This window comes from Tachypleus tridentatus, chromosome 2 (assembly GCF_004210375.1).
Source record: "Tachypleus tridentatus isolate NWPU-2018 chromosome 2, ASM421037v1, whole genome shotgun sequence".
NCBI lineage: Eukaryota > Metazoa > Arthropoda > Merostomata > Xiphosura > Limulidae > Tachypleus > Tachypleus tridentatus.
Genome location: NC_134826.1, coordinates 29,559,982 through 29,585,943, shown reverse-complemented (window position 1 = coordinate 29,585,943; position 25,962 = coordinate 29,559,982). Strand labels below are relative to the sequence as shown.

Sequence of the window (25,962 nt, the reverse complement as noted above, 5' to 3'; positions counted from 1 at the left end):
CCAAAAGGTTTTTCTTAGTAATGGCTAGAAAAATATTTGGCATAGCAATAGTTTGAATGGTAACCAATTTAAAGACTGGCTCTTTTACTACAAAATTCATTGCATGGTTCTAAAGTTCCTAAGAGTAAAAAACAAAAAAAAAGTTAAGTCTGGGTCATTCCATGTCAAATCATCCAGATTTTGGAACATTTTCTAGGTGACCCCTCAGAATGCCTTGAAAAAATTCACATGTGCTCATCTACCCATATAATGACAAAGTGCCAAAGATTAGATCAATATCTCAAATAGTTTCTGATTTACAGCCCTGTAATATTTAATTCATTGTTTTTTATTTTTGGCAAATTCATTTTCGGGTAACTTTGGCTGCTTAAAGCTGCAGGAGTAATGGTGGTAGAAGGTTGAAATTTGCTACACTGACTGAATTAACCTCAAAAAATTCAAAAATGGTCTCAAAACATGTTTATCTCTCTTAGGATTTTCATAGTAAGGCTGTAAAATCACCTGAAAACCCAAAATGATAAAAAACATTTGTTTATTTAATAAGCCATAGCTCTAAGACTTAATATGATACAAAGCTGAATGTTTTTTCAAATTTCCTATAACATGTCAATTGATAAATCAGCAATTGTTTTAATTAAGTCTATTAGATCTCCTGTAAATAAATTTAGATGCATACAACTTTTTATGATTTAGCTAAAAATAGCCCTACTTCAGGCTACAGTTTGGCCATGTCACCAGTTATTCAGCCTTTTCAGATTTTTACCATATATTCTTACATCTCTGAATATGATTTACAAAAGAAATTAAGATGGTGTTCAACCTATTTTTTGTTATAATTTTGTAAAGTATCCCCTGACCATATTTGAAAAATAATCTTCAATTCAGGTGTGTTACTGTGTGCAAATATATCCATACAAGTTTGAAAAATTATGAATCCCATTGAAATATTCTAATCAGCCTTAACCATATATTCTTACATCTCCAAACATGATCTTCAAAAAAATCAAGGTTGTGAAAAATAATAAAGTAATAGGTAGCCTAAATAAAATAATTGATTTATTTGAATTACATATGTGTAAAAAACAATTGGTTGTTTGGAAATGTTGAGATCTTATTTCTGCTTATAAATAATCAAATTTGAAGTGTCTCTGATATGTACCATTGGACAAAGTACCACATTCAGGGCATTCAGTTCTTTCTTGTCAATCAGGAATCAGTCCTGCAAAATTGTGTTAAGTTTGATCTACTTGAGTGCTTTGAAATATGCAAAACTGTGGCAGGTATTAGGTCACATCATAGCTTTATTCCCCACTACCAACACATTGTATATGAGAAGGCTATCAGATATTGATGTGTACACAGTTGTAACTGTTGGTAGTAGCAGTGAAAGTGATCCTGCAGCAGCTCAAATAGGGTCTAATGATAGCAATGACAATTATCAGCCAGGGAAATATATGTGGCATCAATGGTATGTGGGAAACATAAAAGATAAATCAAATGAACATTCCGATGTGCTGGTGTCATTTATGAAGAAATCAAGAAACAAACTGTTCTCATGGCCTGCAAAGTTGCGTAAAGATGAAAGCTGGATTCCTTTCCAACATATTCTTTGTCTGATAAGTGCATCTACCGTACAAGACAGTAGTGCTGGCCTCAATGTTCTAAGTCAAAGTGATCAACATAAACAAACTCACATTTCAGAAATTTATTCAAGCTGTCTGAACAAAGCAATGTTTATTTGATGTTGTTAAGGCTAATTTATTGCCAAAGCAGTTTTTGAAACATTTCATTGTCACGATTATTGCAGTTTGGTGTGACTATAATCTTTCTCAGTTATCCCCTGTTGTAGCACTGTGCTTTTTGTGTCTGATTTACCTTTGTATTTATTATATTATGAATCTTAAACTCAGCCATATCTGCATAACTGTAATGCATACACAATATAGTTGCATTGCCATGTGATCTAACTAGTTATGCCAATAAACTTGTTCAGAAATGAATTACTTCTTTCTTGTTTCTTACAACTTCATTATTTACCATTGTCAAAGGCTGGTTGGAATATTTCAGTGGGATTCATAAAATTCTGACAGGTATTTTTCAAATTTGTATGGATATATTTGAGCACAGTAACACACCTGAACTGAATTGTTTTTTAAATAAAAAACGTATGATCAGAGGATACATTAAAAAATAACTCAAAAAATAGGTTGAACACCATCTTGATTTTTTTTGTAGATCATATTCAGAGATGTAACAATATATGGTAAAAATCTGAAAAGGCTGAATAACTGGTGACATGGTCAAACTGTGGCCTGAAGTAGGTCTATTTTTAGCTAAATCATTAAAAGTTGCATGCAACTAAATATTTTTACAGAAGATCTAACAGACTTTTAATTACAACAACTGCTGATTTATCAACTGATATGTTATAGGATCAGGGGCGTAGATCCTGGGTGGGATGGAGGGTATACATCCCCTCTTCATTTTAGGTATGGTGCATACGAGGTCTGTTCAAAAAATACGCGGACTGTTTGAATTGCGCGGCTCCAGTTGGTTCCAGGGGAATCCGCTTGGTGTCGCTAGGTTCGCACAGATCAGCTGATTACGACGCCATTTCCCGATTGCAGATATCTTCATTTGTGTATTAGCTACGCGGTTTTAAGTGAAGTGCGATTTTTTTCATTTGGCGGATTTCAGAATGAATGACCTGAAGGAGCAACGACTTGCTGTGAAATTTTGTGTTAAACTTGGAAAATCTGCGACTGAAACTTTTGCTATGCTTAACACGGCTTACGGTGATGTTGCTATGAAGCGTACAGCATGTTTCAAGTGGTATGAATGTTTTAAATATGGTTGACAGTCCATTGAAGATGACGAGCATTTTGGACGTCCTTCCACGTCAACTGACGACCCACACGTCGACAAAATCAACACCCTGGTGCGGGCAAATCGACGTCTGACTGTCAGGGAGCTTGCTGAAGAGTGTGGGATATCAGTTGGATCTTGTTACGAGATTTTGACCAAAAAATTGAAGATGCTTCGCGTTGCTGCAAAATTTGCACCCATTCAGCCCTCAGAACTCGTGAGTTTTTGGTCAAACACTTGATCACTGTTCTTCCCCACCCCACTACTCACCTGACCTCGCTCCTTGCGATTTATTTTGTTCCCCAAACTCAAAAGACCCTTGAAAGGAAGAAGATTTGAGACGATTCCCGAGATTAAGGCAAATGCGACGAAGGAGCTGGAGAACGATACAAAAGAAGCGTACCAGGACTGTTTCAACAAGTGGAAACAGCGTTGGGATAAGTGTGCGCGTTGGGGAGGAGAGTACTTTGAAGGGGTCCCAGACCTGTAACTTCCAAATAAAGTACATTTTGTTTTATGACTTCAGTCCGTGTATTTTTTGAACAGCCCTCTTACAATCCTCCTCCTCCCTACAGTTTGATCTGATGAACTGTTTTATTGAATCACAGGCCTACAAATTATGTGTTTGTTCTTGTGATTCTCGTGTTCTTACCAATCAAATTACATAATTAGGCCTAGATGTAGGCATTTTCAGTAGCTGAAATGTACATCTTTAATATAGGCATGCTTCTAAGCTTTTTGATCTAAGCGATAGTTCTTCAGTATCAGTCAGTAGGCCTAAGTATACATGCAAGTATCGTGGCAACAAGATTACTCTGTGACTCCGTGTTTACAGCTTTCAGGTTCACGTAATCAGAGACAACCAATTTGCAAATTGAAAAGTCCACATAAGTGGTTGTAAAAATCATCCCCCCCCATCAGGTGTAAAAAATCTATGCCCCTGTATAGGATATTTTGAAAAAAAAATTCAGCTTTATATCATATTAAGTCTTAGAGCTGTGGCTTATTAAATAAACCAATGTTTTTTACAATTTTGGGTTTTCAGGTGATTTTACAGTTTCACTATGAAAATCCTAAGAGAGATAAACGTGGTTTGAGACCATTTTTGAATTCTGTGAGATTAATTCAGTCAGTGTAGCAAATTTCAGTCTTCTACCACCATTACTCTTACAGCTTTAAGCAGCCAAAGTTACCCAAAATGAATTTGCCAAATATAAAAAACAATGAATTAAATTTTACAGGGCTGTAAATCAGAAACTATTTGAGATATTGATCTAATCTTTGGCAAATCGTCATTATATGGGTAGATTAGCACATGTGAATTTTTTCAAGGCATTCTATGGGGTCACCTGCAGCCCCCCTAGCTGATTTGACATGGAATGACCCATCTTTTTGTTTATATTTACATTGTACAAAATGAGAATTTAATATATACAGTGAACTTCTTACAAAAATTGACAATAAAGAGAGCTTAAAACTTCATATTCATGAAATAATGGTAAAAACTAAGTCAAAATCTCAGAGACACCACCAAAATATACAATAAATACAGAGAAAAATGTCAACATTTAAACATACCTTAAGTACTACTGTCCAAAAATGCAGAGAATAATGATGAAAAAAAACAAATAAATAATATTTGTGATGTTCCTAATTTTTACATGTGATTTCCAAGTTAGCTGAAAATATAATGATTTAAGTCCACCAAAAATGTAAGATTCACATGTTTTATAGACAACACTTTGTCAATACGAATGCCTGAAAATCATGCAGGAGTGATGATATTTATTGATTACCTTTACTGAAAATATTTTTCTGACAGATACATACATCTTATCACAAATAGCTATTCTAGTTCAGTGCTCCCCTCTATGTTAAAAAAGTGTTTTTGCATACCACAAGCCTTAAGCTCCCACATGCTTCACAACTGACTAATTCAAATGCACCTCACATGCAAATCATCATGATGCAACAGCCCTCCATCAATTAGTGTGTAATACCTACTCTCCTGATACATGTGACCCCTCTATTCAATTCTGCAGAACTATTACTTCTTGTTTTGGTATAAAATGGAAGCACTCTTTCTCAGTGGGAGGAGAGGTGGAATATGTGACAGGTAACTACCTATCAGAACTATATTTTCAGTATAGAAAAATTATAACTTCCAATATGATATACTATTTTCACTCACATAGTTAGCTAGCATCCCACATTGAATAGGTGGAGGTACCAGTGCAATGGGAAAAAAAATTATCCTCAGAATACTCCTAAAAGAGTAGATCCTTGCAGTAGAGGATCATACATTGGTGACTGCACCTCCTTTGTAAAATGTATATTCTTTACCCAAGTGAGAAAGAATGGAAGCAGGTAAGATGGACCCTGGACCCAGTGGGCCTCAATGTAATTAATAGCAACAAGTATAAATTATAAAGAGTGATGACAATGAAATGATCAAAATATTGCAAATGTTAACAAACTGAATAGTGAAATAGACATGTGTAGTAATTATCATGTGTTGAAGAAAAGATAATGAACCTAACTATTGATTACACCATAAGCAGAACTATGAGTAAACCCTGGCTCAAAGGTTCCACGAAAAAAAAAAAAAAAAAAACTAATATGAAAAAGCAAAAACAATAATGAAAATGAAACAGACATTAGTTTGTAAAATTATGTAAGTGTGTATTAACAATAAAATATGTATATGGTGCAATGTATGGAAGAAAACAACATAGTTAAACTAATGATTGATATAACAGGAAGATGAATTACAGATATTCCTAAATTGATAAGCCTAAGCATTTTGTATATGACAAAGTATACAACTAAGCCTAATTTAGAAACTGAACTTAATTGAGTATTCATGCTGAATCTCTAATGATGTTCAATGAACTAAATTACACTGGACACAAAGTGAAAGATAAAATGCACAATTTTTTTTATTAGAACAAACGTCAAACACACACACACACAGTTTGTGTACTTGCTTTCATGGAATGACAGACTGTCGCTTTTATAGGGTTCTCTAAACCAGTTCTTTAATATTGTGTTCCAGTTTGACTAAATCCAATATTCATTAATTTGCAAGACATGACATATTTACTCAGGGTCTAGCAGTATTCATGTGACTGGTTACTCTCATTCCAATATAGGTGAGGCTGTAACCTCTAGATATCACCCGAATGTTCACTGAAGGACACTGCTATCAACATCCCTAACAAGATGCAGTATTTAAGCAATATCCCAAAAAATCCAAACTCTTCAGTTTTGAGTCATTAACTGATATTAACTAATGTATTCAAAACATCAAAATTTAAGTGCAAAGACAATTCACATTAAAATAAAAGATTGCACAATACCTTTTAAAAGTTCACTATAAAATTTGGGTTCAATTGATCCTACAGCCATATATTTTCCATCTTTGGTGACATATGTGTTATAGAATGGAGCTCCACCATCTAGCATGTTCTTCCCTCGTGGTTGTGTCCATAATGGTAAAGATTTAATAGATCTAGAAGTCCACAACCAACTTCCTAAGTATGCACTGCCTTCCACCTATATGAATAATAATCACAAAACAGTTACAGCTTAACTTCTGGGTACTTATCACTTGTTGTTTTGAATGTTGAAAGTTGATAAATGTTCTGAAGTGCAAAAGTTCTCAAAAGATGGCATATTGTATTATAATCATTACATATTTACAAAATGAGGCCTTTCACTCTATACCAGAGCTCAAAGTTGGTTGGGATTCCATAAACAAACCTTGTCATCAGTGGCATGTTATGCACAAACTGTGCAGTCAAGATGCAATTATCAAGGCATTATGTTTTTTTTTTTGTTATTGGAAACTTGTAGTATATTGCTCATACAGAAAGATCTGTAAACAATTATTATCAGTTTCATTATTATGTACTGTTAAAAAAAACAACACATTAATCAGATATTAAAAGTTTTTCCTGAGAAAGTTACTAATATTTAAATATTCTTCATCTGAAAACATCCAATAGGACCAAAACCATGAAGAAGTTTGCTATATTTGACTAGAAGTTCAGCCAGATATAGATTTATATCAAACACTGACTACTAAACATAAGCTTTTATTTAATTAACTAATTTCACTATATGCTCTACTCATCTACTGTGTACAAAGCAACTTTTTGTACATAAGAAATAAACACTAATTTCTTTTTGTGAAAATGTGATAAGATACACTTAACACAATCAATGTTTATCTGTACAGTTAATAGAAAACAAAAATTCTCATTCACAGTTCTTGAATTAGGAGTTTTGATGAAAGCTAATAATTTATACATTTTGTTGTCTCAAATACTAACTTGGTAGTAAAGTGAATGAAGAAAGCACAACAGAGATATTTGAAATGTGATATTTTGTTACATCTACACTGTACATGCTTTTTAATAAGAATACTAGAGAAATATAATCAAATGTTGCAATAGACATTTTACTGAATATAGAACATAGATTGCTACTTACCAACACAAGGAGTTTAATGTACTCATACATGAGAGTTTGTGTCTTATATTGCTCCATTTTATTTTTTCAAGTAGTACTGTTTGCCCAAACTTAAGAAAATAATAAAGATATTTCTCAAGGAAAAGTTTGAAAATTTTAACAGTGCGTTTGAGGTAAACAAAAAATAAAACAGTAATAATTCTACTTTATAAAAGCAAAATCAAAGACTTGAAAGGCTTTTATGAGATAACATTAAAGAACTAACCATGCTGGTATCAATTATCTGGCCTTCACCAGTTTGAGTCCTAACATAGAGAGCAAGACAAATTCCAAGTGCACACATTAGTCCACCTCCACAGAAATCAGCAAGAAGATTAATTGGTGGCAAGGGATTAGAACCAAAATTTCCCAGTACAGATAAAATTCCTGTATAGTGTTAAATATTCAAATCAATTAGTCCAGATATAAAGGTTAGATGCAAGACAAGCACAAAAACATATATCCACTCAGGCTGTGTAACATTGTAATCATAATTAAATTGGTTTCAAGTTTTATAACCTACTTTTCTTAATATGGTATTCAGATACACACTTTATTCACATAATGATTAAATAAAATACATTATTAGTATCACGCTTGTGGCATGTGGCTACTGAGTTAATCAAATTACAATAATTTTCTAAATGTGTGACTGTCACTGAAGTAAAAATTATTTAAAATAAACTAAAACACTACACATAAAATTACTTTTGAAAAAAAGATTTAAAAATCCATTAATATTTCATACAAACTTCAAAACTAAAGAATTCTTTCATTTCATGAAATTTTTTTATGAAAAATATTTTCGACAATGAACTAATACACTAAATCCAACTACAAAAGCAAATCTTCACATAGGTTGTTTTGTATTTTGACGTGTTATCATAACTCGTCACAACTATTATCATGTTAACTTTCCCAGTCGATTTGCTTCAAATATAATGAAACTCGGAAACAGCAGTGTGTTCTCTTAGAATAATCATTAAAACTTAATGTTTGTTTTTTCAGAATTCAAGCAAAGCTATAATTGTCAAAAAGCCATCTAGTAAAAAGTAGAGCTGAGTGATTAATGTCATCTATTAATCACTTACATTCCTCTAACTGGTCACTGTAGCACTCAAGACACCATGATAAACATTTTCTGTACAGAGTGGTCATCATTAAAGGAGAAAAAGAGGTGTACAAAAGCTTCAGTTTGAAAATCATTACATTATCCTAATATTATATTAATATTCAAAATTTACAATAGTTTTATTTTTATTAAAGTAATTCTGAATTATCCTTTGTTTGATATGATAGATATCTTCTGGAAATACATTACACGTGACTACTTTGTTTCCTAATGTATGTATATTTCTGTGACAAGTTAAACTGCTTATATACCTGATGATGACAAAACTTTCTCCAAACGTTGTACATTTATTAGTGCATTAAACTTCTAATAAAAGGTTTTTACTACCCATTCAACCCATCTCTAAACCTTATAACCTTACCTTACCTCAAGTTTTTGATGTCTTGTCACTGAAAACTTTCAAACAGATATAATTTAACACAGTAACTTTCACAATTCACAAACAAAAATAATGCCTCACATAAACTACACAAAAACTGATAAACCAATATATTTATTTAAATGTGACAAAAAAAATCTAATTCTTGCTCTGTTCAATTTAATTGAAAGTTTATAAATGATCTAAAGCTCTGTTTCAACAAGTAGCACCTTAACAATGTGGCAGCTGAAACTAGTAGAACATGGAATTGCAAAATCTCAAATTAATAAACAAACATAGTGTATGTTAGAAATGAAGTAATAACAACAGTACATTAAAAAGTTCATAATAAATGTAACTTTTTCTATAGTAAAAGGATATTTATGAGAAAGCAAATGTGTGCTACTTAAACCTTGGTCAAATAAAGTTAAAACAAATTATTATATATTTGGTTTTCTATCCACATGTAACTGTGTGGTTAACTGGAAACAGAACAGCTATAGTTTTGAATGTGTATTAAGATAACATTTAACATTGTAGAAGGCTAACTACAATCAGTACTTTGTCCCTGTTGATGTCAATTAGACAAAACTAAAATGTTTAACCAAGAGCTCATGTGATGTGCATTTCAGTATTGGTTGAAGCAGTTCAGCATGCATGCATAAAGAGTGTAAATCATTTTGCCTAATTATAAATGATTTGTTCACTACCTTATAAGGTTAACATTAGACTTGTCTTGCATACCAATCATGTGACAAATGGCAGTCAAAAAATGGCCTAAGAGGATAAAAATAATTATCCTAATGGAACAGTGTTCTCTAGCATCAGGTTTGTGAGGAAAAAAAATGATAAAAGTAAACAGCATTATAGCCATAAGTAAAGTAAGTGGTATCTAAATAGATAAGGAAGAAATAACACAGAACTACATGAGGTGAAGATATATGTATCACATGGTCTCTTTCTCTTCACTCTAATCTCTCAGGCAGTTACAAACAATGAGCTTTGGACATTATTAGCCAAATGGTTAGTTTTTCTTTCATTCTGTTTTTTACTTCATCCTTTTCTGGTTTTGTCATAGTTAAGCACAAAGCTACACAATAGGCTATCTGAGCTCTGCTCAACGGAAATGCATTATGTTCTGTTTTAATAACCTCATGTTCATTCATATATAATTCAAAATTCATCAAGTTCTTTTGCACATTGTTTGCAAATAACAATATATTTATCTGATTCACATGGAGAACTTACTTTCTGTCAATAGCAAATTGGAAAATATCACCAAATCCAGGAAAAACCAGCAAGTCTGTACAGAACTACTGCCAATCATGTTGCATGATCAAGTGGGAAGTGGAAAGTAAGTGGTATGCATTAAAAAGTTGAGCTGACAGAGAGAAGTGTTAGTCAAGAAAAGGTATTTTGTGAAAGGAGGTAATGTATCACATTGGAAAAATTAATATTTATTTTTATTACACAAAAACACTAATATTTATTAACTAACAGAATTCTTTATAGATCCTAAACTAGTATGTCATAAATATCTTAGATTCCATAGTTAACATTTAAACTTGAATCATAAAAAAAAGTTGCAACTACTTAGGTTCCAAAAAATTCCATCTAAACAGTAATAACATTTTATAGTGTTTCCCTTAGAACTAAAACTGTTTTTACGTATACACAGTAAAAAGTTAAAGCTACTATACAGGCACATAAAACCACCTATTTTTTTATTATATAAGTTTTTAATAATAAGAAAGGCTCACTATGTAATTGTGGCCATAATAAGGAACCTGTCACATACACATTGTACTGTCGTATTTTCTAAAAACTAGCATTTACCAATTGAGTGACCATTAGTAACATATCGCACTAGCAACAATAATCTGGAACACAAAATTGTTAGTAAGATACGAATGTTTAATACTTGACTTTTAACAGGATATATATTGCAATAGAGTTTTAAAACATAAATTTTACTATATTTTAAGAATTAACAATGACATACAGGCTATTTCAATTTAGACTAAACTTCGTAAGTTTTGAGATGTTTTTTATTATTTCACTTTTTTATGATCTATTTTAATTACTATAATTTGCCATATTATTTCATTTGTTACATTTGCCAGGTATAAAATGCTTAAGCCAGTAACCTTCTAAAACAAGAAAGTTAACAACAACACTTGATAAAAGTCCTAGTTACATGTGTTGCTTGGTCAAGTGAGAAAAACAAGTCCAACCAACCTTTAAAACAGTCTAACCCATATGCTGCATACACATACATTTTTAAGTGTGTTCAAATAAAGTGACTATGGTTTAAATTATTAATGATTGATTAGTTACCATTTTTTTTCTTTTTCCTGTTTTTAGTTTAATTGTTGTTTAGTGCAAAGCTATACAATGGGATATATGTTTCCTGTCCACATTCATCAAAACCTGAATTTCAGTGTCTTAAGCCTGCAGACATACCACTGAGTTACTGGTAAGCCTTTTGTCACCTTTCTTTTATATAGTAAGTAATAAAAGTACTAAATTAAAATAACTTCAATTTCATATGTAACATTTGTTTTTTATAAAAAATTCAAAAGCAAAATTTTCACAAAAATCTTACATATATGTATAAAACTAAATTATTTTCCATAGTATTTATTAATTCTCCAACAAAAGTTTTCAAACATTGACCAGCATTTCCAACAAGTGCTCATTTAGTCACACTGATTCAAATCACTGTTTGAAGTTCAATATTTTATTTTTTAAGTGATGTGAGGTAGTGAGTAATTCAAGAATGAATGTTATTTGACTTTTAATAACCTTCCCAAGAATAAAATGTGAATGGCAAAAGAGAAAGTACTACCAGTAAAAGTGTTCATATAAATAAAAAATATAGAAATTCATCAAAAAGATTTGTATGTTGATACTGTTACTAGTGTCATTTCTCAAAGGAAAAGTTAGCTGGTAAAAAATTGAATATTAATATTAATGATCTAAATCACAGTTTTTATTTTTAACTCTACTGTGAGATTAAATTAAAAGTAATATATAAAGATATTTTTGTTTTTAGGGTAACAGTGAACTGTATACACTATGTATATTAAAGATAAACACTTATTGTACCATTTCACACAAATAAAATAAAAATATATCAAGAACAAAAGGACTACATTATTATCATTGTTCCTAAGACTCCCAGATTTATTTGATATGTTACAAAATATTTAATATATTTTTGGAAATGTCAAATGACAAATTTAACACTCATGTTTTGCAACATCAATATGTAGGACACAATTCTGGGAAAATTAAAAAGTAGAAATATGCAGAAGTTAATCTTTTTTCACAGTTTTTAGTAATACTGTCTTATTTTTCTGTCATATTGACACATAATGCACATGTACTTGATAAAACCAAACAAACAAAACAACAGTCTCTTTGAGCAAAACTGTATACATCTTACCTGAAATAGCCAAATAGTTAATATCATGGCCTGCTTTTGATGAAAACTGGCCAGTGTGACCATAACCAGATAATCTTGCATAGATTAGCTTAGCATTATCTTTCAGCAATATCTCTGGCCCTAGTCCTAGCTTCTCCATCACACCTGCCATAGAAGAGAAAGCATTTACATATGCACCAGTAACTTTCTTATAGTGTACAATATCATTAAATAATTAGTACAAATTACAGTACATATAGAAAAAAGATTTTTATGACAACTTATGCACTGAAATTTCACGTATGAGAAAGATTACTCTAAAAAAATAAGCCTTTGTTATTTTAAAAACTTGAATAATTAAATGGTGAGCATAAATACAGCATAACTAGTAATCAGTGATGTCAAGAAAACCCACTTGCAGAGAAAAATATGTAAAAATGGCTTGTTTGGGTTGAGAAAGTATTTTACGTAGAAGAGCAAACAACGTTTCAACCTTCTTCAGTTGTGACGATGACATAAGAAAGTCGAAACGTTGTTCGCTCCTCTGCGTAAAATATTTTCTCAACCCAAACAAGACATTTTTACACATATAGCATAACTAACATAATTTTAGGGACAGTACAACTTTACATTTTTATGCTATTCTAAAAGTAAGTCTTCTAAAGAGCACCATTTGCTGTAACAATCATGTTGTGTGTCCCATGATGATATTTCATATTTAAGTCTTTCATCTTACGATCACGAATTAACTTAGTCTAACAGTGATCTCAAAGAAAAAACATAACACTGCAATGAAAGTTCCTTTAAAATTAATTGGAGATATCAAAGTTGCAGTTTTCTCAACACCAATATGTTACAAAAATTAAAGAATATTTTGACTGTCCCCACAAATCATGCTATCTTGCACAAGACAGAAGTTAACAATTCTTTTTATGTAAAAGTGGCAAAATAGATAGACAGCTACAAATCAAAATATCACATTAGTGTAGACCTATGATAAACCTATTATAAATAATATTCACAATTGGTCATCCCTACTTATATAATTTTTCATGTTTTGAGCTCCAAAGTAAATATTTCTCTCTTTAAAAGAACAAATTTTAAGACTGGCATAGTACTCAAAGTCACCAACATGCCCACCTTCAAAGCAGGGTGATAAAAAGTTACTGCACTGAAACTGTCAAAATTTTCTTAACCAGTGTGTAGTTTTATACATGAGAGAGCTTTCAAGAAGTTGAGAAGAAAAGAACTGTTTTTTAACATCAAACAACATGTGTCCTGCACTCTTGTAAATTTGGCAATGTTCTTGGTGAAGCATTTCCATAAAGTAACTCACAAAACATGAAGTAGGTTTTAACTCACAAGCAACAAAAGCTGTGTTATTTTAAAGCAAGTTACATTGTAAAACACATAGCTAAATATGCAGATGATATCTGACAGAAAGAATCAGGTATTTGTAATATAGCCTGCAAAAATGTAATGCTAACAGTAAATTACAAAATGGCCATAAAAAAACAACTCATGCAAACACAAACGTAAAGACAAAACAGTACTTATTCAAAGAAGAATATAAGTAGTAGCTTACTGACACCTTCAATATTCTGTTACTAGGGTGAAAAGTATGGTCTACATGACACAATGACAGGAGCAAGAAAAACCCCAAAGCATGGAGATACCCTCAATTTTATGCCCCACTGTGTTATCCTACAATATGTAGATTACCTGTGCCACTAATTATTCCATATAAACATATTCAAGGCAGAAAACTTACTTATTTGTACTAAGTTGTAAAACTCTCTGTATCACTCCTTCACGAGTTTGTAGCACCCCATGTACAGATAAAGACACAGGACTAAGCTAATACAAATTCTAAGTAATAGCCATTGCAGTACATGTTTATGAGTTATACATTTTGTTTAGCATCAATATGCTAACTATGTAGAGAATGCCTGCCCAGAAATTAGAACTACAAACAGAATACATTTCAAGAAAGATACATTTTACACCTGTTACAAATGAGTTAAATATGAAATATAATTACATTTCTTCTTTCTTTCCTTATCTCAGAGTCTTCAATACCTGAACTTTAAAATTGTATGTCAAATGTTAACAGTTATCATATTTTCCAAGTTACATGCTTAAATCCATGACACTTATGCAAAAATAAAGGGTAAACATAAATGTTAAAATAAATATAACTGAAAAATATACTAAACTCAAATGAAATAAATAAAATACGATAAACTTGAAATCTGAAAACAAAATATACTGAAAATAAGCACATAACACATTGGATATCTGAAAACAAAATATGCTGAAAATACAAGGTCTGTTAAAAAAATACGCAGACTGTTTGAATTGCGCTGCTCCAGTTGGTTCCAGGGGAAACCGCTTGGTGTCGCTAGGTTTGCACAGATCAGCTGATTACGACGCCATTTCCCGATTGCAGATATCTTCATTTGTGTATTAGCTACGAGATTTTAAGTGAAGTGCGATTTTTTCGTTTGGCAGATTTCAGAATGAATGACCTGAAGGAGCAACGACTTGCTGTGAAATTTTGTGTTAAACTTGGAAAATCTGCGACTGAAACTTTTGCTATGCTTAACACGGCTTACGGTGATGTTGCTATGAATCGTACAGCATGTTTCAAGTGGTATGAACGTTTTAAGGATGGTCGACAGTCCATTGAAGATGATGAGCGTCCTGAACGTCCTTCCACGTTAACTGACGACCCACACGTTGACAAAATCAACACCCTGGTGCGGGGCAAATCGACGTCTGACTGTCAGGGAGCTTGCTAAAGAGTGTGGGATATCAGTTGGATCTTGTTATGAGATTTTGACCGAAAAATTGAAGATGCACCGCGTTGCTGCGAAATTCAGCCCTCAGAACTCGTGAGTTTTTGGCCAAACACTTGATCACTGTTCTTCCCCACCCCCACTACTCACCTGACCTTGCTCCTTGCGATTTTTTCTTGTTCCCCAAACTCAAAAGACCCTTGAAAGGAAGAAGATTCAAGACGATTCCCGAGATTAAGGCAAATGCGACGAAGGAGCTTGAGGACATTACAAAAGAAGCGTACCAGGACTGTTTCAACAAGTGGAAACACCATTGGGATAAGTGTGTGCATTGGGGAGGAGAGTACTTTGAAGGGGTCCGAGACCTGTAACTTCTAAATAAAGTACATTTTGTTCTATGACGTCAGTCCGCGTATTTTTTGAACAGACCTCGTAAACACATAACACATTGGATAAAAGAATAAAATAAATAAAAAATTAATACAAAATGTAAAAGATTTAAAGAGTAATACTGGAAAAAACCAGGTTTAAAATCTAAACACACTAAAGAAGCATGTAATATAATTTGTGAATAAAATATAAATAAATTGAATATAGGTTTGAACTAATCAGTAAAGTCCTCCACAGCAGGTTCAGCTGCTAGCATAAGCTGCTCAAGGGCATTTCTGGATGTTCTGGTCTTTTTATAGGATTCAACTCCAAAATTATACTTTAGTTCATCACTACTCAAATTCAACCATGGTAAGTTTTAAACCAGTTTTTTGACAGTTTATAAAGGCAAAGATTTGAAATGGGCATCAATTGTTACTGATAATTATTATTCACAATGATTCAGTGTGTTAGTAATGCAACCACAGTACACTTGACTGGTCTTATGGTCTGTTGGGTTCTTCGTTGTAGTCCTCGTTAGTGCAACAGACTATTGGCTTTCTATTCATTAAAAATAATATAGTATTAAATATAAGAAAAACTACTGACAAATCCTGAAAGAGAAAATGTGACAGGTGGGTGTGGCAAGAGAGGTGTTACTTTTCTATTTGATGGCCCTGTAACCAAACAAAATTGAAGGCTATAAAAATTATACTTTATCCAAGCAATAATAACATTACAATCAGTAATATATATTAAATATCATACTTCTTGGAGGGGTGGTAAATAAATTAGAGAGAAAAAGGGGGAAATTCAGGACTTTTTGTTCATACTTCATTATAAAATTAAGAAAATAAAACTTATATAATGTGAAAGTAGTTAAATTAAATTTGAAAATAAATCACTAAAACCTTGAGATATGCACAATAAAGGATGGCTGTGATGAAAAGGGTAATACCTGAAGAAAAATAACTAGACATTTTCTTTTTCAAAAAACAAAACACAAGGCAACTATGTTGTGGAGAGAGCATGATGAGGTCTCACAGAAAAAAGGAAAAGGAATAAACCAGATTAATTTGAAATGTGACTAACAGTAACCATGTTCAGTTGCAATAGCTTCAAGTCACTTATTCCTTTGGTTAATCGATCATTGCACTATTGTGTGAAAGCTGAGGAATCTGGTATTCCTGGAAGCTTTACATCATCTACCACAAAGTAATTTGTTCTAAAAATGTCAGGTATGGTACAATGAAATATTGGGGTTTGAGTAATGTGTTATGGTAATAAAAACACGCCATTTAACTCTTTTTCAATAGTGAATGTCTGAACAAAGAGTTAAGACTTTTAATGTTGGATTTAGTTTTCATGATGTTAAAATGATGAATTAAATACTGATTAGCAGTTGCTGTTGATCAAATCCACGAAATTACTTTGTCTTCTGCTTATGTATTGTGTTTTAATTAACCCTTTCATGATGAGCTCAGTACAATACACACAAATTAAGTGCTTTTACTGTAAATTTTGATGCAGTAGTGTACCTTCACAAAATCTGGTAAACTTTAAGTAAAGATTGCATCTCTCTTGTATACGAAAAATCATATTTTTGATGAAGTATTTATAGTAAAGATTTGTTTGTGAAAACAGTGTTTCATTACTAATCCAGGTGCAAAGTGATTTTCATGTCATTATTAAAGATCTCAAATACCATTTGTGCAATCTCTAAAACCTCCTAAATACATTTCAAACATTTGTTTTCAGAAAACTTTATACTTTGTTATTTTCTCTATCCTAATTACATGGGGTCTGTCAATTTGACTGACCTCATAACCACCATAGAAAATTAGGAAATAAATATAAATTATGCTTTACTGTTCCAAAAGGACCACTTAAAAAAACACAAATGTTTAGTCTAAACAGCTTAAATTTCTTAACATTACACATTTATATATAATTACTATTTTTATTATATCAACCTTTCGGCCATGCCTGGCTAAAATTACTGAGGTTGCAATGTCAAGGTGCATGTGCACTCATGTTACCACATCCAAGAAAAATAAAACTTGTCTTTACAAAATCACCTATCTTGACTGTAAAGTAGCCACACTACATTTATAAATAATACATTATATATTTTATTACTATTTACAAACAGGTTCTTAAAATAATTTTTGTTAAAACATAGTATAGTAAACAAAGAAGTATAACAAAATATTTCCTCTAGTTATGAACTATGTACTTGTTTTTTTGCTTGCTATAGGTTACTAAGCCAATCAAATTTTGCATGTTGAATACGTAAAACAAAATATTTTTAAGGTTTTATATATACAATTGAAATAACCAAAAATCATAAATTACTACATTAATACCCTATAATTTCACTATAATATAACAAACTCAGTAACTTAACTGTATTTGGGTCTAAAAAAATACAAAATTTCAAGCTAACTAAACACTCAACTTATCAGTTTGAAATCTTGCCTCAAAAGAGCAAGTTGACATCATAATATTTCAAAATGGCTGAGAATGCCATTGGAGCCAGATTCTGAGCTTTCGACTGGTGGATTGATTAGAATTAAACACAAAGCTACACAATGGGCTATTTGTGCTCAAGCCCACCATAAGTATTGAAACCCAGTTTCTAGCAGTGTGAGTCTGCAGGTATGCTGCTGTGCCACTTGGGTGCCTTTCAGTTGCTTTTTCATATGACACAGATAGAAGTATGTGCTCAGCAGAAAGTGTTTCCTAAAATGGAAAGAGGTAGGTGGGGCCACTGTGTGTGTTTCAGAACAAGCATTATCTTAGTATATAGAAAAGAGACAAGGTTCTTATTTTATTTCCAGTTTGTCAACATCAGTACTTGAATTCCTAATTCATACAAAATTATAGACTTTATATTTGAATATCCAAACATACAATGCTCTTGTTCAAAAGACCATGTGACAAACAGGAGTGAAGAATTTATAGTTCAATATTTAATTTCAATTTAAGAAATTAATTAAAATATAATACTACAATTTGAATTATTATTTATAGTTTAACACTAAATTTATTGACATAAATTAATAGTTCTTTATTAAAATTTTATAGGTGAGTCAACAAAAGCAATGAAATGACCTTTGACCTGTGACCCTGTTGATAGGGTTAAGAGAATAAAACTATTTGAATTAAACATCTCTGCATACACATTCTTTTGTGCAGATATCATGAGGTTTTAGTGACTTAGATTAAAAAATTAAACTACTTTACATTATACCAATTAATATAGCATAAAACTGTATCTAATATTATCCATATTTTTAATAGCATATACGTTTTAATTTCTTAATTTTATAATGCAATAAGAAAAAAATCCTGAATTTTCCCTAGTGTGAGAAATGTGACATTTTTCTCTCGATATCCTACGTTTTCTATTTTATTGACACCTCTAACAAGTATGAAATACAATGTAAATTACTTGTTATAAAATCATCACTCAGACGTACGTTTCATAGCCTTCAACCCTCTTTGGTTACAGAGCCATCAAATTGAAAAACAAACCCCTATTGCTACACTCACCTGTCACATTCTCTCTTGTCATTCACACCTGTCACATACTATATTATTTATAACCAATAGAAAGCCAAGAATTTCATCTATCAAATGACTTATATTACACTGTTTTCTGAATGATGAATTGTCAATATCTCTTACAGTAGAAACTTTGTTCCCATGGGAAACATCTTGATTATCACAAATGAATTTATAAATGTTCCTGATGCATAATTAGAATGCCAGTAAAACTGTGATAGTTATGGGACATTATCTGCTTTTTACATGTTATTATTCTAACTTAGTGAATTATTTAATGCACTTCTACTATTAGTATAAATTAGTATAAGATGGGTTAAGTATCAGTGACATGTTGGTCAACAGCAAAAGAAAAAGAAATGACATTGGTAAGTACTTTATTTATTGTTGTTGGTGTATATTTCTATAATTATAGAAGTAGTTAATATGTAAAAATAAGAACCCCTTTAGGTTAGTTAAAATTACATAAGGTAAATATTATTTCACAAGGCACACAGATGAACAACTTGTGGGAAACATAATTCAATAGCTCTATGTATGTTCTGAAAGTGATTATACAGCTTATAATTGTGCAAATAGTAGTCACATGGTTCAAAGTGCAATAAAACAATACATCTGTGTCTAAAAAGATGTATACTATTATGAGTTTAAAGCTACTTAGAATAAATAAATGTAGTTTCATGTTACAAACTGAAGTCTTTGTAGAAAGGGTAATTTAGATTTTATTTTTTTTTGTGGTCAGTAGATCAATCAAATTGGCCAATCCTGTATAAAATTAGGGTAGAAAATATAAGACAAAATATAAAGCTTTACTGAAAAAACTTTTGCAATGTATTAAGGTAAATTTAGTAGTTATGCAAATGAAATCTGAGATGTTTGGGATGAAAAATATATTTTCGTTTTTAATACAAAAACAATTTTTCACTTGGAATACTCAAAAAAGATTTATCTGTGAATATAGTCTTATTTTTGAGTATTCCAAGTGAAAAATGGTTTCTGTATTAAAAATTATTTGTACTCAAAAATAAGACAATATATTTACAGAAAACCTTTTAGTTTATTAAAAATACTTCACTAAAAATTATGATTTTTTATATGTGAAAGACTTGTAATGTTAACTAAAATTCTGCCAAATTCTGTAAAGATATACATCTAACCTACATAAAAACCAGAGTGTGTGTGAGTGTGTGTGTGTGTGTGTGTGTGTGTGTGTGTGTATATGTTATATTGCATCACAGTTGATTTCTCTAAATTGAAGGAGACATTAAAAACCAACTTGCATTTATCCAGACAGAATAGTTTGATTATTGTCTGTCTATTAAAATTTTAGCAATGGAGGAGCAAGAGGACTATGAGGGGAGGAGCACCATGTAACCTTACAACTTCAACGAACGTTGAATCATCTAGACTAGATCCAAGTGCATAAAATAGTTTGTCACTAAAGTAAAAGTACTAATTCTATTTTAAACTTAGATCATTTCTGAATTAAGCTATTTTCTGTATATCACCAGTCTTTCATTAAAAACAAAACTCTTTAATCAACAGACTCTAAATCAAGAAATTTCTCCAGTTTTGTTGTATGTACATTTTATACATTTAGTATACAGACTAACAACAATATCAGGTTATACTTTTGTCGCTAAGCAACATGACAAAAACTATCGTTGGAACAGTGTTACCAAAATGCACTGACTTTTCTATATATATTAGAAGTTGATAATCTAACTTATTTTTTCAATAACTTACATGAATATGTCACAAATTCATTCCATGAATTATAATTTTGGTTGTTTCACAAAGAAATTTAGCAATATTTGATCACCTCAACTGCACTTGTTGTTGAAGCTTAATTTTACAAAAATTATTTATTTCAATTAGCTATGAAATGTGAGGTTATGGTATACTATGGAGTGGAATGGTAACACTTGCCCTACTATTTTGGACAGATTATACACTAGTACTGTATTAAAAGTTAGTAGTATCAAAACTATGCCAACTGCAAACGAGTACAAAGTGGTCACATGGTCAATTAATACACCCAATCTCATGTACAGAGTTAAAATGGGTGATGCTAAACATACTCATAATTCAAAGTGGCTCTACTACTCAAATACAACACCAGCTTCCTAGAACATTTGTTCAAACTCTAAGTTGAGGTTAAAATGAAATAAAACTATATACAAGAAATTAATGAATGGACAAAAAATAATAAAAATTACTTTTACCACCTTCAGTACATTAAACCTATTTCAATCTATGAAGAACTGTAAGATAAAAATTATATAAATGATTCTGTGCACAAAATTTTCTTGAAAATATATGCACACGTGTATATATATATATAATTTTTGAGTTGTTGATGACAGGACCTTCCAAAACTAAAGCAAAGTCAAAAGCAACAATACCTCTTGATAGGGTTCTATCAACACATCTGCCTGAGAACATAACTGTTTCAGTATTTTAGCACCTTCAGGCTGTTTTATGTCTATTGCAGCTGATTTCTTTCCTCTTGCAAGAGTGTCTATATCTAACTGTGTTCGAGGCTATAAATACCAAAATAACATAGAGAACTACTAGAAATAAAAAAATATTACACACATTATTAAAGGGAGAAAGAAAGAACATTTGTATTTTTACAAGTTACAGCTTTAGTATTTTGTTTCAGTTACAATTAATTACTTTGAATTGAACTGTACAGAATTATCACTAATGTTAGAGTATATCTTAGTTTAATATTTGTATATCTGAGCCATCAAGTCCTTGACAAGGACCAATTAATCTGCTAAAAAAAAAAAACACCAGTGTTAGTAATTGCAGCATTAAGGTGAATGAATCTGTGAATCTGGAAGCAAAAGCCAACACAACCTAAAGCTGTAAGTGTACTGTACCACACGGTCTTACATACTGAGCATGTTAACAGATCACCAAAGAGAAAGGACAATTTGCCACACTGGTACTTAAGAATGAATGCCTAATTAACAGTTACAAGTAAAGCTGAGGGAGACTTCTCAACAATTGAAAGGATCTTTAAATCTTGATTGGTCAGTGTATGCCCACATGAAAAACAGCAGCTCTATTCTAATAAGTTACTGCCTACCATAATTCATCCACGTTATTAGGGTGAACAGAGATATGGATGGAAACTGGTTATTTAATGCCTAAGAAATAAAAAAATAAGTTGAAAAATAGTGTCTATATCAGTTCCTACAGAAGCAACTGAGCATACATTCAGAGAAACCTTGACTGTCTAACAGTAGAAAGAGAATAATAAAGAAACTGACACAATTATGTCAAGTAGGTAAACAACATGTACATAAAAATGTATACCTGACACCATAAGTCTCACATTATGATAGGTACTACAAAGTCAGAGGAATCATATAAAAGTTGGTTGGTTGGTTGATTTAGTGTTCTATGGCACAAAGCAGCTGGTCTATCTGTGCCAAACATCCAGTAAAAAGTTAAAATTAAAATAAAGTTATAAAAGGAGATTAAGGTAAAACAAAACAAAGTTTAAAAAAGCAAATAACATAAAACCAATGTTTACATCTAGTCTACAACGTTAAGAGAAAAACTACAGTAATACAAGTTGTAAAGGACTTTCTGTAGCATAAATGTAATTATCATAACTCACTAGAAAGATTAACAGGCAAGTACAAAAACCACCTGAAGTTTGCCTTTCCAGTCCTGGTTCCACGTTATTTGACATTATGGCCATTTTCAAAATGTAATAAAAGGTTTAAGAGACCTTTAGTAAAATTTTAATAATAACTCACCAGGCTGACTAATGGATAGTTCAAACGAATAGTTCAAACAGCTGCTTCAGTCACCTGATTTTGGCCTTTCCAGTCCTGGTTTTGAGTAATTTGATGTTACAGCCATTTTCTAATTTCAAATCAAACTAGATGGACTGTGATTCTTAAAAGGGAACCACATAAAAAATGTTTAATGCATAAATTAAAAAAAATGGCATTAAAATTACCAAGGTGGACAGTGTCACCATCACCAATAACACTGTCTAACATCATGGACAAACCTTGGAAAGTAAAATGTGGCTTATTGTAATCTGAGTGTTACACATACTACACACTGGTGCATCAGTTCCAGATAAAAGTAAATGATGAGTTAAAAAACTGTGATCAATGCTTAGTCTAGTAAGAACAACTTTCTCTTTCTGATCCTTACAGAAGCAAGATGGCCAAAGTCCAATATAGGGTTTTATTTAGAAAAGCAGAAAAGCTTGTTTTCACATTGCTCACTCCAAGTTGACTGCCAGCTGGCACCAAGTCAAGCCTTGAATACAGGACCACAGTCCATGTATGGAACAGGCACTGCAGTGATAGTGCCAGAGCAGACAGAGTGAGCTGCAGTGTCTGCTAGCTCATTCCCGTGAATACCAATGTATCCTGGTATCCAGAAAAACTGGACAAAAGTTGATGTTAAAGAGAATTGGACAAGTCGGTTTTAAATATCAGCAAGAACAAGGTGTGAACCAAAGTGAAGCAATTCCAGGACCAGTAGAGAACTAAGCGAGTCACTATAAATAATGCAGTTTGAGTACTACTTAGCTTCTATGTGATCCAAGGCAAGAGAAATGGCATACAATTCAGCAGTGAACACAGAAGCTGTAAAGGGGATTCTGCACACAACCACAAAATCACAAAAAACCAAGAGAAATGGACTAGTCAGTTTTAAATATCGGCAAGAACAAGGTGTGAACCAAAGTGAAGCAATTCCAGGACCAGTAGAGAACTAAGCGAGTCACTATAAATAATGCAGTTTGAGCACTACTTAGCTTCTAATGTGATCCAAGGCAAGAGAAATGGCATACAGTTCAGCAGTGAACACAGAAGCTGTAGAGGGGATTCTGCACGCAACCACAGAATCACGAAAAACCATGGCAGAGCCCACACGGTTACCTGATTTCGAACCATCTGTATAAATAGGAATGGAAGGATGGTTCAAAAGATGTTCAGCAAATAGCAGACAGTATTTCCAATTGGGAGTGCCTGCTTTTCTCAGATGACTTAAAGATAGGTCACAATTGGAGACTGTAAGAAACCATGGTGGGATGGGCTGACCAGTGGATACAGCAATGTTATCCAAGGACAGACCCAATTCATCCAACTGCACCTGGATACGAAGGCCAAAAGAGGCAATGGCAGACCATCTTTCTGAAAAAGGATGACCCATCAAGGAAGGAAAACACAACCTAAGGTTGAATGCTTTGGTAAAGAACAAAGTTTTGAAGCATATAGTAAAAACAGTTGCAAATGGCAGAGGTGCACAGAAAGTTCATAAGACTATGTATAAGTTCTGAACTGGGGAAGTGAAGAAAGCCCCAGTACAAAGCCAAAGTCCTTGATGATAAATGGGGTCCAGCATCTTTAAGGCCAAGGGTCTGGCAGAGTCATAGACCAGTGATCTACAGTTGAGTTTTGATTGAATAAGAGCACAATATATCTTTAGCATAGAACATCGATCCACTCCCCACGTGGTGGAAGAGAGGACACAGAGGATGTTCAGTGCATCTTGTACACTTCACCCATAGCTGCTTGATGTGTTGTATATAAAGGTCAGCTTACGATCAAAGATAAGCCAAAAGTACTTTGTTGCAGGGACCACAGGCAACTCAATTTCACTGACAGAGTTCAGAAGTAGGGTGAATACCCTGTTTGCGACAAAAGTGCATGCAAACGGTTTCAGAGAGAGAGAGAAGTTAAAGCCATTTGCTGTGGTCCACTTCAGTAAACAAATGAGGGCAGTTTGTAGTAGCAGTTCAATATGCCTCATGTTTGACGACTGACATGAGATGTGAAAGTTGTTGCCATAGAGCCCATTTGCAACAGTGAGAGGGAGTTGTTCAGTGATGGCATTAATTTTTATACTGAAAAGTGTGACACTCAGAACACAACCCTGAGGGACTCCAAATTTCTGTAGAAAAGAACAAGAAACTGTCAAATCCACACAAATTTGGAATCTCTTGCCCATTAAAAATGTTTAATAAAAATGCATAAATGGCCACATAACCCATATATATGGAGGTCTCATAAAATGCCATACCACCATGTTGTATCCATAAGCCTTCTCAATGTCAAAGAATACTGATACAAGATGCTGTCATTTGAGAAAGGCTTCTCTGATTGACGTTTCAAGTGAAATCAAGTGCTCTATGGTGGAGCACTGTTGTCGGAACCCACACTTGGAAGGTGAGAGGAGGTTGTTTGATTTGAGGAACCAAACAAGATGAGCATTAACCATCCTTTCAAAAGTGGTACAGAGACAGCTTGTCAAAGTATTTGGACAGTAGTTTGAAGGAATCTGTGGATTGTTTCCAGGTTTAGAGAAAGATACGCATCAGTAAAAACATTCTCCTGCCAGATCTGGTTAAAAACAATCAGAAGAATAGCAAGAGAAGCAGGAGATAGATGGTGCAGCATGTCACAATGTATATCATCAAATCCAAATGATGTACTATCAAACTGATGAAGAGCCAGTTTGAGTTCCACCAGTGTAAAAGGTATGGATTATAGTCATAAAGAATCTCGAAGGGAGAGAGGTGAGTGCTCTGCCCAAGTCTTGATGGCTAAGAAGGTGGAAGAAGCAGAAGTGCTAGATACCTGGCAAAAGCTTTCACCTAGAGTATCAGCAATGCTCTGGGTATCAGCTACTTCCTGGCCATCAGAGAGCAAGATCGAGAGGGACAGAATTATACTGTCCACTGACCTTTTGAATATTGTCCCATATGACTTTGGAACTGGTGGTAGAAGATATGCTGGTTGTGAACTTAATCCTAGATTCCATCTGGCTTTAACATCTTACCCATCAAGCATGTCCATGGGCCCGCTGCAAAGCAATGCAATTCGAGAGTGTGGGATATCTACAGAAAGTATCCCAGGCCCGTTTTTGAGCCTTCCGTACCATGTGGCAGGCA

At 32.7% G+C, this 25,962-nt stretch overlaps 1 protein-coding gene across 1 annotated transcript in view; it reads right to left on the bottom strand.

Annotated features, from left to right (window-relative positions):
• LOC143240149 (alpha-methylacyl-CoA racemase-like) overlaps positions 1 to 25,962 on the bottom strand; it is a 65,170-nt gene that overhangs the window by 8,363 nt on the left and 30,845 nt on the right. Inside the window, exons 3-7 of the mRNA XM_076482111.1 lie at positions 21,434 to 21,571; position 18,961; positions 12,316 to 12,459; positions 7,604 to 7,764; positions 6,225 to 6,420 (exon numbers count right to left, since the gene is read on the bottom strand). Coding sequence (XP_076338226.1) covers positions 6,225 to 6,420; positions 7,604 to 7,764; positions 12,316 to 12,459; position 18,961; positions 21,434 to 21,571 — 640 coding nt within the window. The remainder of the gene's footprint in view (positions 1 to 6,224; positions 6,421 to 7,603; positions 7,765 to 12,315; positions 12,460 to 18,960; positions 18,962 to 21,433; positions 21,572 to 25,962) is intronic.